At 44.3% G+C, this 12959-nt stretch overlaps 1 protein-coding gene across 6 annotated transcripts in view; it reads right to left on the minus strand.

The window, feature by feature from the left end:
* LOC122216321 (interleukin-36 beta-like) overlaps positions 1-12615 on the minus strand; it is a 30546-nt gene extending 17931 nt beyond the window's left edge. For 4 of the 6 annotated variants that reach the window (XR_006200828.1, XM_042933015.1, XM_042933017.1 and 1 more), the window contains exons 1-4: positions 6796-12615; positions 5780-5812; positions 5119-5226; positions 2360-2499 (exon numbers count right to left, since the gene is read on the minus strand). Coding sequence is in view for 4 of the 6 variants with exons in the window: in XM_042933015.1 (XP_042788949.1) it covers positions 2360-2499; positions 5119-5226; positions 5780-5812; positions 6796-6850 (336 nt within the window). In the remaining 2 variants the exon portion in view is untranslated. Of the gene's footprint in view, positions 1-960; positions 1567-2359; positions 2500-5118; positions 5227-5779 lie in introns of those variants that run through there. The other 2 variants (XM_042933019.1, XR_006200829.1) reach the window with 2 other exon arrangements.
* Positions 12616-12959: the final 344 nt, after the last annotated feature.

A 12959-nucleotide genomic window follows, 5' to 3' on the forward strand; every position in this document is an offset into this window, starting at 1 on the left:
ACTCCCACCCCCTCCCCACAACGGTCAAGGGTTCCTCGTGGGGCTGCTCCCTCTTACTTCCGAGCGTGTACATGTGTGAGTGCCAAGTGGGTTCCTACAAGTCTTTCCCCATGGTGTCCTAGGAGCCTCCAAGCAGAGAGAGACAGATGCTTGGTGTAGCTGAGATAACATGCTGTCAGGTTATTTATACCTTCTCCGAGCTGGTTGCACAGCAATGACTGGAGTACGAGGCATGCCACCAGGATGTAAGAGGGGATTCAAGGATTAGCTCAGAACCATGGGCAGTTTGTTTTTTGGTTTTGTTTGTTTGTTTGTTTGTTTGTTTGTTTGTCTTTGAGAGAAAGACAGAGAGCAAGTGGGGGAGACGCAGAGAGAGAGGGAGACAGAATCCCAAGCAGGCTCTGCACTGCTAGGGCATAGCCCGACACGGGGCTAGAACTCATGAACTGTGAGATCATGACCAAAACCAAGAGTCAGACACTTAACTGAGCCACCCAGGCACCCTTAAGTGAATCTTTGAAATACTGGTTGATTTAAATTCACTACGGTAAATAATTAATCTTAATTAAAGTATGTATTACATGTCAAATTATTAACTAATGATATTATGAATCTGTTATGATGATCAAGACATTTAAATTTTTTATTTCACCTTTATCTGTTTTCTTTTTAAAAGCGAACTTTTAATGGAAGCATACCTACGTACACACAGAAAAGTGGCTACATCATAAATGTACAGCTCACAGCTTCCCATTCATTTGTATTTCACATTTATCCTTAGATTCCTCTTTGGTGGGGGGCCTGGCTGGCTCAGTTTGAAGAGTACATGACTCTTGATCTCAGGGTCATGAGTTCAAGTCCCACATGGGGTGTAAAGATTACTTAAATAGAAACTTTAGATTCATCTTTGGGAATACATATCATAATACATGCAGAGAATTAACAAATAATACTCTTTTATTGATAGGGTTGTATGAACAAAAATGCTTGGAACTCACATCTCTAGGCCATAGGTTGTCAGAAGGAATAGGAATAGAGAGGGGTGTGCGTAAGAAGCATCTGGGATGTTGACTTAACTGGACTTGGCAACTAAGTGGATAGTGGGACAAGATCAGGAAAGAATAAAAAGTGATTCAGGTTTCATACTGGGGTGATGTTCATATGAGGAAACATGGTGCACAAATGGCCGTCTAGAGGAAAAGGTAGTTTTGGGTGACGAGAATGAGGGGGGGCTATGGATGGGCATCAGTGCATGTTGGTCTATGAAGATGACCTACTATGTCTCCGAATGGAAGATTCTCTGATTGCTTGATCCTCTTTCCTGGAATCAGTTACCCACAGCCCAGGCTGAATTTAGTCCTGAGGCTCTAGATAGAAGTTAGTGATGTAATTTTTGCCCCTCTCTTTGGTGAGAATGACAGGCTGTCCTGCTATTTTGGAAGTCGCTATGAACCAGTCAGGGTAGGAGACGGACTGAAAAGTGGAGGTGGAGCCCTCCTTATTATGGAAAAAGAGAAAAGGCTTCTGTGCTTTCTTCTTGTTGTGTACATCCATGATATTTTTCTCCTAGGATTAGGAAAAAGGTTTATTAGAGAGGATTACTGAGAGAAGGGGTCTAAACTAACATAGCCCTTGAGAGTGACCACTTTCCCCAAAGGGAGGGCCAGGGGCCAGGGACACAACCAGATGAAAGGACACAAGGTGTCAGAAGAGGCAACCCACTGGCTCCTAATAGCTTGGCTCTACCCCAGGATCCCATGATACAAGGTGCTTCTGATTCTCTGAGACAGCACTGTCTTCCCTGAGAATAGAGAGAGGTTTAAGTCTCTTTTGTGGGTGCTCTTGGTGGGCACCCACCCACAGGTGTGGGCGTCTCACAAGATTCCCAGCCTCCGAGTGGGTTTAGATATTAAAGCTTTCATCATAACCAAAAAGATTTGCTTCATAACTATAAATGCTACCTTCAGGATAGGAACCATAGGCATATAATCCACAAAATCCAGACTAACAATCTCCCCCTTGTCTCCTCTGTCATAGAGTGGCCTTTGTTTAAGTGCGAGCAGCCCAGCATCGTGGGGGATTTCTGGGAGGTAGTTAAACAAAACTGAGAATGGAGAAACCACCATTCTTTGGCCTTTCTGAAGCATTCTCGTGGGTGTATTCTCTGGTTTTTGGAGAATGTTTTCACATTAAAATGAGTGTTACACCCACGCCAAAAGCAGCATTTATTGACTTGGGGGACAGCCAAGAATTGAACAATCCAGGATTGAAAAAATGTTATTTTTTCTTCAGTGATATGTTAAATGAAATAAAAAGTACATCTCACAGTGCTTCTCTCATTAGCTGTACAACCACTCACCTTAAGCTGTAAAGTTGGCTGGCCCTGAACTTCTCCACAGAAAAGACAAAGACAGTTGTTCTTGATTCCCAAGTAAACTGGATTGCCTTTTCCTGCATCATGGAATTCTTTGTCCATACATGTCATTAAATCAAGACTGACTGGAAACACAAGGAAAAATGGAAACAGGTATCAGGCTCCAGGGAGCAGAAAGGACAGTCCTTCTGACCTGACATTCCTCCTCCCAGTGAGGGGGACACTGAGCAGCCAGGACTCCCCCAGAAGCCTCTTCCTATTCATCATGTAGCTGAGACCCTACATCATTATCTGAAGCCCATTTCTTTCACTTACTTAATATCAGAACCCCAGATGTTACCAGGGAACACTGCATCCCCAAAATAAAAATAAAATTCCCCACCACATTTGCAGCTAAATTTTATCATATGCTGAACTTGTAGCCCACTAGATAAACATGGAAGTGTTGTGTGGGGCTTCTAAGAATGTTCTTTAAAAGGAGTTGACTCATCTGGGAGAAGCTCCTTTCTTACATGTTGTGTCTTCTTACTGCCTGCCTCAAATACGTGGATGATGGTTGAGGAGAACTTGAGCTTGGTAAAGCAGAAAGCTAGAATCCTTGGACCATGGGAGCATCACAGTGCCACCATACCAACCTCAGCCTGCCTGCTCGGCCTTCTTTTTCATGAGAAAGAAATAAACTTTTTTTTTTTTTTAAAGTAAACTTCTTAGTTAAGTCCCAGTTATGTGGGTTTCCTGTCACTATCAGCTAAATTTAATTCCCAACTAATTTAGCTCAGGAGCCTGGGTGTTCTGCTTCTATCCTTCTGGGCAGCGGGCTGAGAATTCTCCAGTCAACACTCTTTATTGAATGCCGACTCGGGACAAGGATGCATGTGAGCACACAGAGATTTAGATGAGGATAAGAGAGACATTGTCATTCCCCCCATGGAAGATGAGACCAAAAGATGTAAGCAGAGAAATGACAGAACCACAATAAATTGCAAGATCTGCTTTGAGGGAAGAACCAAAGCCTGAGACAGTAGGAGACCAAATTTACATAAAAGAGTCAAGAAAGACCTCTCTGTAGAGGTAAAATGCAAACAAAGATCTGAAAGTTAAGAGGAAACTAGTATACGAAGACATGGGAATAGGATGATGGAGGGGGTCTGGAGGGAGAGTGTTATGGAGAAAGGATGGGTAAAGGCCCCTGTGTAGCTCTGAAAGAAGACTGGTGTCCCTGAGGTGTCCCCACTAGCCCCCACTTCCCACCCCTAAAACACAAACACATAGGAAAGACACTGTTCAATTAACATAGTCCAAAGGGCCACTCTTAATGCTTTGTAGAGAGTGGATGAGAGGCTACACAAATGAGGTGGGAAGGAGGGCAGTGAGGAGACAATGGCAGTGGTCCAGGTGAGACATGATATTATCTTAGAAATAAGTCATATTTTGCACACAGACTCATCAGTCTTTGCTGTTGGACTGGACAGAGATTGAATCACGGATGTCTCTTGCATTTCTCGCTGGAGGAAACAGGTAATGGTAGTGCCACTAATGGAGATAGGGAAGACTGGGCTGATCAGCAGTTTTGAGAGGTCAGATCCATAGTTCTGCTTGGGATAGATGAAGTTAGAGATGTCTGAGAGGATATCAAGAGGACATGGGTGAATTTTTCAGAGGGTCTTCTGGTGGGAAGCATAAATGCCAGAGTGATAGAGGCATTGGATCCATAAATCCAAGAGACCAGCTCCCAATCCCTTCAGTGGGGTTGCATAATGATTGCAGACTGAGATCTGAGGCCCTCCAGTATTTGTAGATTGTACAGAAAAAGTCGAGTCAGAAAGGAGAATGCCAAAGAGAAGCCAGTGAACCACAAGGGAATGTTCCTACAGAAGGAGAAGATGGAGGGTGTTCAAGAAAGAAAGAATTACCAATTATGCTGACTGCAGCTGAGGAACCAAATAATGTGAGGACAGAGAGTGTATCTGGTGACCTTGGGAAGAGGAACTTGAGAGAACAGTTCGGAAGTCATGTTGTTTGATGCAAACATGAGCAGAAGGTGAAGTAGAGACAAGTTAGGTAGCCAGCTCTTCCATGAAGTTTGGCTATGACTGGTACATAGAACTGTATTGAGACTAGCATATGGGAAAAAAAGAGTGGAAGTAGGAATGGAATGTGGGGATCAAGAGAAGGTGGAATTTCTATTAAACTTAGCAATATTATATTAGAGCACATATACCAGTGATGGAAAGGATCCAGTAGAAAGACAAAGGTGGAATATACAGGGAAGAGAAGAATTAAATCAAACATTGAAGTCCTAGAAGAGGGAAAGAAGCTGAGATAGATTGACTTTTGATGGGAGGAAGGAATATCCCCAATATTAGAAGAGAGGACACCGAATTAGGAAAGTGTATAGTGGAAAGATGATCAAGTTTGATTCTGAGGACATAGGTAGTAATGGTTGAAATTTAAAGGAGAAAAACTCCAATAAGAAGGTCAAATACTGTTTGAGTGGACAGTCCCTCCTTATCTGAAGACATCTTCTCTTGGTAAGAAGGGCTGCCAACCCCTCATCCCCTCATTTCTAGGTGCAGGGTTTCCTCTGTGGAAGGGAACCATCTTGTCCTTGCTTGCCCTTCCTGTGGACATTGGTCCCAGAAGCAGGACAGGCCGAAGGCATGTAAGCTCATGCAAGCTCAGCCCCATCTCCAGTGGAACTGGTGCCCCTTTAAGAAGAAAAAGTGGCTTTGATTGTCACTCACCAGGGCTGACATTGTTGTTAAAAGGAGTTGTTATTAAAGAATTTCCATTCAGGACCCACACCATCTGTAGAGAATCATGAACACCAAAGATTCTGGAATAGTCTACCGCTGCCAGAAGACAGAAAAGCACAAAACACATATAAGGTTATTATAAACTTCAGGACTCTAGCTGCATCCTGGTCATAGTGACTTCTGAATCCTTAGGGGTAGGCTCACTGCTCGGAGAAAGAGTGGCTATAAGGAGAAAGGGAGGGGAAATAAGCCAGGAGCTGGTTTGTGGATCAAAGCATCTATAAGAATCTACCTGCATTTATACTCCCCAAGAGATTTTCAAGGTTTGTCTTTTTTCTAGGGATATCAGTGACTTGTCTGTTTCTAATTTATAATCTCTGGGTAGTAACAAAGCCAAAAATATTTAAGTTTGTCATCATTTCTTGTTTTTTTCTTTATGCTGTTTAACAAAGTAAATAAATTCCAAATATACATAATAAGAAAAGATCTAAATGCTCTGAGATTTTCAAATGCACGTTTTATGATCTGAGTATATTAGCAAGAGCAAATGCATCTGTAGCTAAGTAAATGATAGGGGCCCTTGTACTGTATTATCTTTGGTGAGGCAGGATGGAGATATTTCCAAGCTGGTTTGTGATTCACCACTCACCTTGGGGGGTGGCCATGTTGGCTTCAGAGATTCCTGTGAAGAAGACAAGGTAAATCAGATGATGGAGAGGAGGTTGTCAGCAGCAGGTCTTGTGGAAAAGGGAAGAAGAAAACATGTCATCCAGTTCTCTCCCCTTCCCAACCCCAGAATTTTGTGTAAAAATTCTTCTAAGAAAGCTGCCTCCAAGCTCCTGTCCCAGATGCACATCTGAGACTAAGGAGGGGGTTTTCCAAGGCCAGAAAACCCCAAATGGAAACTCCCATCTCTATCATGACTGGTAGTCCTGGTTCTTCAGACTACAGTGGCCTTGGGATGCCCTCCATCCATCACGTCTGTGATTGTTAGGAGGTTCCAGAGCACCACCTCAGGCACTGTTCAGTGCACCAAGTCTCTGGATTTAAAGGAAGGGAGAGGAGAGTGTGCATCTATCTCCATTCTAGCCTCCCACATATCTAGTGAGTCACCACTTATCCTGTCTTCAAGTCACTTATCCTGGCTACTAAATAACTGTCAGAAAATCGGCCTCTCTGACCCCCATCTTCCCCCATTCTTCATCCAAAGAGGCATCCCTAAGGATCTTGCACACGGACATCCACAAGTTCCATTAGGCATTTTGATTGTCAGGAGTCATCTGTCCCTGGGCTTCTGGTTAGGGCACCAGCACAGTTCCCTAAGAAGGCCACAAGCTCCCCCACAGTGAGAGCCAGTTGTTCATATCCCTCCCTGCCTCAGGATCCTCAGTGCCTGATTCAATAGTTATCCATGGACAGGAAGTAAGCAAATCATCACCTGTACTCTTGGAAGTAGCCCTAGCTCCTCCAGTATCCTGTGCCTTCCACCAAGGTCCCCCAAGGCTCCCCAAGGACAGCAGTGAAAGAAGTCCATCATGATCACTGCCCTAGATTAGCAGGGAGGGGAATCTACCTACCAGATGCTCCAGTACTCTGAGCTAGTAGATGCACATTAGGTCTTCCCCAAAGGAAAGCTTAGACACATGGCTTCTGAGCTCAAATTACCTTTGTCCAAGAGATGCTTTTTACCCTGGATCCAAAGTAAAGGTTCTAGCTGCATCCAAGGGCTCTGGAAAGCTGTCTAGGACTCCCCAGAAGCAAGAGAAGATCAAAGATCAGCAGGTTTCATGGCTTCAGACTACACCTGTAATCTGTTATTATGGACTATGGCTTCTTCCAGACTTAGGTGCTCTGACTGAATCCAACAGGTGCCAAGCTTTTTATACACACAGGGAAGGAAGGAGGTTCTACCTCACTTGGGTTGGGACTGCCTGACGCTGAATATTTTCTGGTTCCTGGTGCAGAGATTCAGTGAGTCTTTATGTAAATGTCAACCAAGTATGACTGTGACTTGCCCATTCACCCTGAAAAAGTAGGGCATGCTAAGTAAGCTCTTAAGAGCAACAACCAGGAAATATAGTCATCAACACTGAATTTGAGGGAAGAAACATTATGGGACTGCCCCAGGGCTGATGACTGGATTCTTTTGCCACAAAATGACACACTGGAATGTTATTCCTAGGAGTGGAAGCCCCCATTAGGTTCAAGGTAGGAAGTAGACTAAGGAAGGAATGGGTCCCCTAAGACCTGTGTAGCTTGCAACCACTCCTGGTTCACAATCACCATATTCTCTACCAATCTCAGACCAGGTAAAAACACCCCAGTGTATGCTTCTCTAGCTTTTCAGAGCCTGTATGCATGCTGCTTCTCCACTCAAGGGAGCCTCCCCTGGGCAAGGCCAGCTCCTGGGCACCCTGCCCATCATGGACTATAGGTCACTGACCTAGATTAGTGGGGCAGGGAGTATGCCTCCCAGATGCTCCAGTGCTCTAATCTAGCAAACACACATTAGGAACACACGTTAGGTTTTCCCTGAAGGAAAGCTTAGACGATGTTGTAGATACCCTGCCCCAATCCCTTCAGCCCAACTGAGTTCACCATCACTGTGGCAGTTTCTAGCACCTGTCTGCTTCACAACTCAAGGGTATTTATTTCAATAGCAACCTCAGCCAATGGGGGAAGGGACTGGTGGGTTAATATCTTAGCCTCCCCAGCTTCTGAAACAATGCTAGGGTTTCTCAGGGAGAAAACAGACTAAGACAGTAGTTTAGTGTTCAAGAGCCAGAGACTCGTATTCAAAAGATGTATGTTCATAATTAGGCTTTGCAACTTTTGGACTTGTGTCCTTGGCACAATTCTTTCACATCTCTGATCCCGAGATGACTGTTATATGAATGCATTGTACCTTGCTGGATTATTGTATTGGTTAAAGAAGAGTAGGCAAAGTCCCCAGTACATGACACCTTCCTGTAGCAACTGGCCTATTGAGTCTCCTATGTCTGTCACTAGACCCCAGATCAGCCTATTTGTCTCTACCAGCCTTTTTGCTTTGACTACCAGTAGATCATCCTAGCTCTTGACATTTGTGCTACCTTATCAGCCTACCTAACACATAAAGACACTCTCAAGTTCACACTATATAGTCTTCCAAGGGATTCTCACTGCACAGTGGGATATAAAGGTCGTTATGATCTTGTCCTGAGTAGCTCCATAGCCATTCCCTCAAGAGTGTGGAATCATGAAGCACTCATACTCAAATGTGCAGTAGGTATGTCTGAGTCAAAACTAGGATTCAAAATCAATCTGCGGCTATGAAGAGGAGTTTCCCCAGGTATCCCTTAGCATGAGTTGATTTCCATGCTCAAAGAAGAAAGTCCAGAGCCCATGACATCACCCCCATGTTCCTTATATAGGACTGGACCCACGTGGATATCTTGAGGAGAGGATCTCAATGTCCTGCCATAAGGTGCAAAGAAGCAAACATTCAGGACACATTGATATGGATGTTGCATATACTAATGCAAATTCATTCAGGACCACAGCTAATAAGATGTGGAGCCTTTCAGAGTCATTATTTCATCCTATAAATACATGGAGCTCCGTGTAGCCTAGGCACTTAGTCCACAGTGCCATTAGTTGAGGTGATGGGGGCTTTGGTGATACCAGATAATACAAGACCTCAACTTATGTCTCCCTAGAATGGAGGTGCATCCTTTACCACCGAGGTGGTGGGTGATCCTGAGAAGGGCCACTGGGTCAAAATATGTGAAGGAAACGTCTTTCCCTGTAAAAAAAAGAACTCCATATGAATAAAATCTAGAGATATAGCCTTTCTTCTCTCTTCAAGTAGCCCGAACTGGATCTGAATTAGGATTTCATTCCCTTGTCCATCCATATCTATCCTTCACTAGTCAGGTCATGGTCTAACATAGTCCCCTCGGTTCCATAAATCTCTCCTAATTTATATAGCACAATTCCCATCACTCAATTTGACTATTGTTCACATATTGCCAAGTTATTAAATGAAAGAGTCCTTGTTCTATACATCCCTGATGTTCAAAGTATGATCTGTGGACCAGCAGCATTGGCATCATCTGGCAGCTTGTCAGAAATGCAGAATCTCAGGCTTTATCCCAGACATATAGAATCAGGATCTGAAATAAAGGAGCCCTAAAGCCACGATATGTTCTGTGCTGCTATAGCATGCACCCATGCCATACTCTAGTCACACCAGTGAGAGAGAGAGAGAGAGAGAGAGAGAGAGAGAGATCAGGACTCAGGGGCTGCCTAGGACTAGGCAAGCAAACCAGATCTAGATTCACCCAATCTCTGGAACCCATGAAGTAGATGGTCTTGGCACTGAACAAAGTGGGTGAAGGAAAGATATAAAGAAAAGAAGTAATTCCTGGAAGGCTGTAGCCATGAGGATTTTCCCTTTGAGTACTCACAGTTTGATTGAGCCAGGAACTCTCAAACCGCATTTGGTTTAATGTAGGCCAAATGCTTTCCACCAGAAACAAAAAGAGAAAACCCATCTAGAGGAGGGCAGAGCCACTTAAATAATTTTACAAAGGCAACAAGCCACAAAGAGTTGAAGATCACCAGGCATATAAGTAAACAAGATCACAAGAACAAGAACCAAAAAAATAGACAAAGCAAGATAGTAGAAACATACACAGACATCTGGTTTTATAATTATTATACACAGAGCTTAAAACAACTATCCTAACCATATTTACGAAGCAAATGACAAACATGGATGTTTTCCTAGAATAGCAAACTATGAAAAGTGGCAGATTTGGAAGCATTAAACAGCATCTCTAGAACAATATAATACAACAAATAAAATTAAAATAAACCAAAATTTGTATTTGGCAACAGACAACACACAGCAGAGGAGAGAATTAGAGAGTAAAGCAAGCTGAGGGTATAGGAATTTCTAGCACTCTTTGCCTCCCAGAAACATCAATTTGAACAATTATCCATACATAAAAATACCTTCACAAGAGTTAAGAATTTCAGGTGAGGGATGACAGCATCTGGGTGGAGCATAGAAATAAGAAAAGATACATTGAAAAAAGGGTAGGAAATGTAATTTCATATTACTCCCATCACCCATCCCCCAAGCCAGAGTATCCCAGCATGGAGAGAGACATCCAGTTCACAGGAGAAGAGTGAAGTAAGGAACTGACTTCACAGCAGACTCCACCACCAGCCCACACCAGCACCAGACTGACTTCTGTGGCCTGAGGCTCTTGGCCTACTCTGGCACCAGGCCAGTTACCATGCCCCAGATTTCTGGTGGGCTCCAACAAACCCAGGCTACCAGTCCACTCCAGCACTGGGAAGACCCCCCACAAACCCAGGCTCCAGGCAACTTCCTGCAAATCCAGACTCCTGGCCCTCTCTAGTATCAGGCTCACTCTCATGGACCCAGGCTACCAGCCTGCCCCAGCACCCAGGCCAGCCTTCACAGACCTAGACCCCAAATAAGTTCCCATGGAAGGAGGGTCCTGGCCTGCCCCCGTGCCATGCTGCTACCATTGGCCAAGGTCCAGGCAGTCTCCTGTGGGTCCAGGCCACCTGTTCACCCTAGCACCAGGCCAGCCCCATTGCCTCAGGCTTTAGACAGGCTCCTCCCCCATAAACCTACGCTCCACATGGGCTCCCATGGATGCAGGCTCCCAGCCCACCCCGGCACCAGGTTGGATCCTAGAGCTCCAGTCTCCAGACATTTCCCTGGGCCCTAGCCTCCAAGCCAGCCCCCGTGGATTCGAGTGGTCCTTCATGGCCCCTGCAGCTACAGGCTACAGGCTGACTCCCATGGCCCCAGGCTCAGGCTTGCCCAACTGCTAGGGTGGCCTCCATGTCTCAGCTTCCAGGCCAGCTCCTGTGGACCCAGACACCAGGCCCATCCACATAGACCCGGGTCCCAGGCCCACCACCACAGACAGGCACTGGGCCTGTCCCAGTGAACCCAGACACCAGACCGGCCCCTATGGACCCAAGCACCAGGTCTGCCCACCTGCTGATCCAGGCACCAGACCTGCCTGTCTGAGGACTTCAGAACAAGCCCACGCAGAATCTTTGGACAAGCTGCCTGGTATAGGGCTTTCCCTTCCAAAGCCAGCCTGCCAAGACTGAAAGAAGTGCCTACTTCCTTAAATGCACAGACACCAATAAAGGCCACAAGGATCACAAATAATCAAGGAAACATGATATCGCCAAGGAAAGTTAATATAGTTCCAATGACTGACCCTAAAGAAATGGAGAAAAATGGTCTGACAAAGAACTCTGAATAACCCTGTTAAAGAAATTCAGTGAACTGCAAGAACACACAAGTAGACAACAAAACAAAATACAAAATGTCCCAAAAAAACGAAACAAAAAAACAATGTCCCAAAAGGACAATACATATAGATTCTTGGGCAGTGGTCAATGCCCACTCACTGATCAGAAGACTAAAAGATAAGGAGATATGGAGTAAAGACATGTGGATGGACATATGGGAATGAGCACAAAATGCGAAGATGTTTGTATTTTTTGTTAATGTCCACCAGAAGGCATCAACCACAGAAGAGTCACTGGCTACCCAAGCAAATAAAATCACTCTGCTAGTTGACCTTAGCCAGGCTTTGTCTTCAGCTGCCCTGTGGGCATGTGAACAGTGGGAGTGCATTCTATTCCCTAAGGTCATTAGTAAAATATTGATTCTTCAGCCCTGCTCTAAACCTACTAAGTAGGAATTATGCAGGGAATAGGTTTTAATTTACTGGGTCCAGAGTGAGCCCAAACACCTGAGCTTGTAGTTCAGACCCCAGATGATTCTGATATTACTTCAAGTTTGAGAAATATAGATACACAATATATTTCAGCACTTACACCATTACATAACAATGTTTAGGTGGCCAGGAATGTTCCACCCTGGGTGGGTCATCTGCTGACACCCTGCTAGACAGCCCCAATGATGGGAACAAGGGGGATCATACTTTATTCTGCTGTCTTGCTTTGGGTAATTGTTGCTAATTTCTCAAACAGTGCTTCCTAACACCCCAACACCAGGAGATGGAAATTGAAATCAAGAGGATCACATTCCCAAACCTACTACTAATGGTCACTGCAAGTCACTTCCACCCCATGTACCTCCCCCCGCATTCCTTACCCCTAAAAAGAAAAGGCTGAAGGAAAATGATATCATTCAGAGAAGTTATCCAAATTCTGAAAAAGGCGAAAGGATTATTGTGTGCCTTTCCAATGTCATACCAGAGCATTGTCTGACAGGACCACCCAAAGTTTATCTAACTCTCTATAAATATATTTTGTTTGACTTACTACTTCTATTAACTTTAGCAAATAGATAAAGAGCACATGATTTTTGTATAGTAGGGATGCAAATGCCATCTGCCTGGTAAAAAAGATAATGTCTCAGGCACCTGGGTGGCTCAGTCAGTTGAGCATCCGATTTTGGCTCAGGTCATGATCTCTCAGTTCGTGGGTTCAAACCCTGCAGCAGGCTCTGTGCTGAGAGCTCAGAGCCTGGAGCCTGCTTCAGATTCTGTGTCTCCCTCTCTCTCTCTGCTCTTCTCCCACTTGTGCTCACTCTCTCTCTCTCATAATTAAATAAAAACTTTTTTAAAAAAAGAAAAGATAATGTCTAAAGTTGGTAATTCAAGAAATAGGAGTAAAACATATACCTAGACACATGGAGGAAAAAGAGCTGAAAAAGACTTAGCAGTTGCCTCATGGAAATATGATTGGGGCAGGATATTGCTTTCAATCATAGACATGTATTGCTTTGGTAAGAATCTTCTTTTAAACAACTCTTTAAA

Source organism: Panthera leo, chromosome A3 (genome assembly GCF_018350215.1).
Source record: "Panthera leo isolate Ple1 chromosome A3, P.leo_Ple1_pat1.1, whole genome shotgun sequence".
In the NCBI taxonomy this organism is placed as follows: Eukaryota; Metazoa; Chordata; class Mammalia; order Carnivora; family Felidae; genus Panthera; species Panthera leo.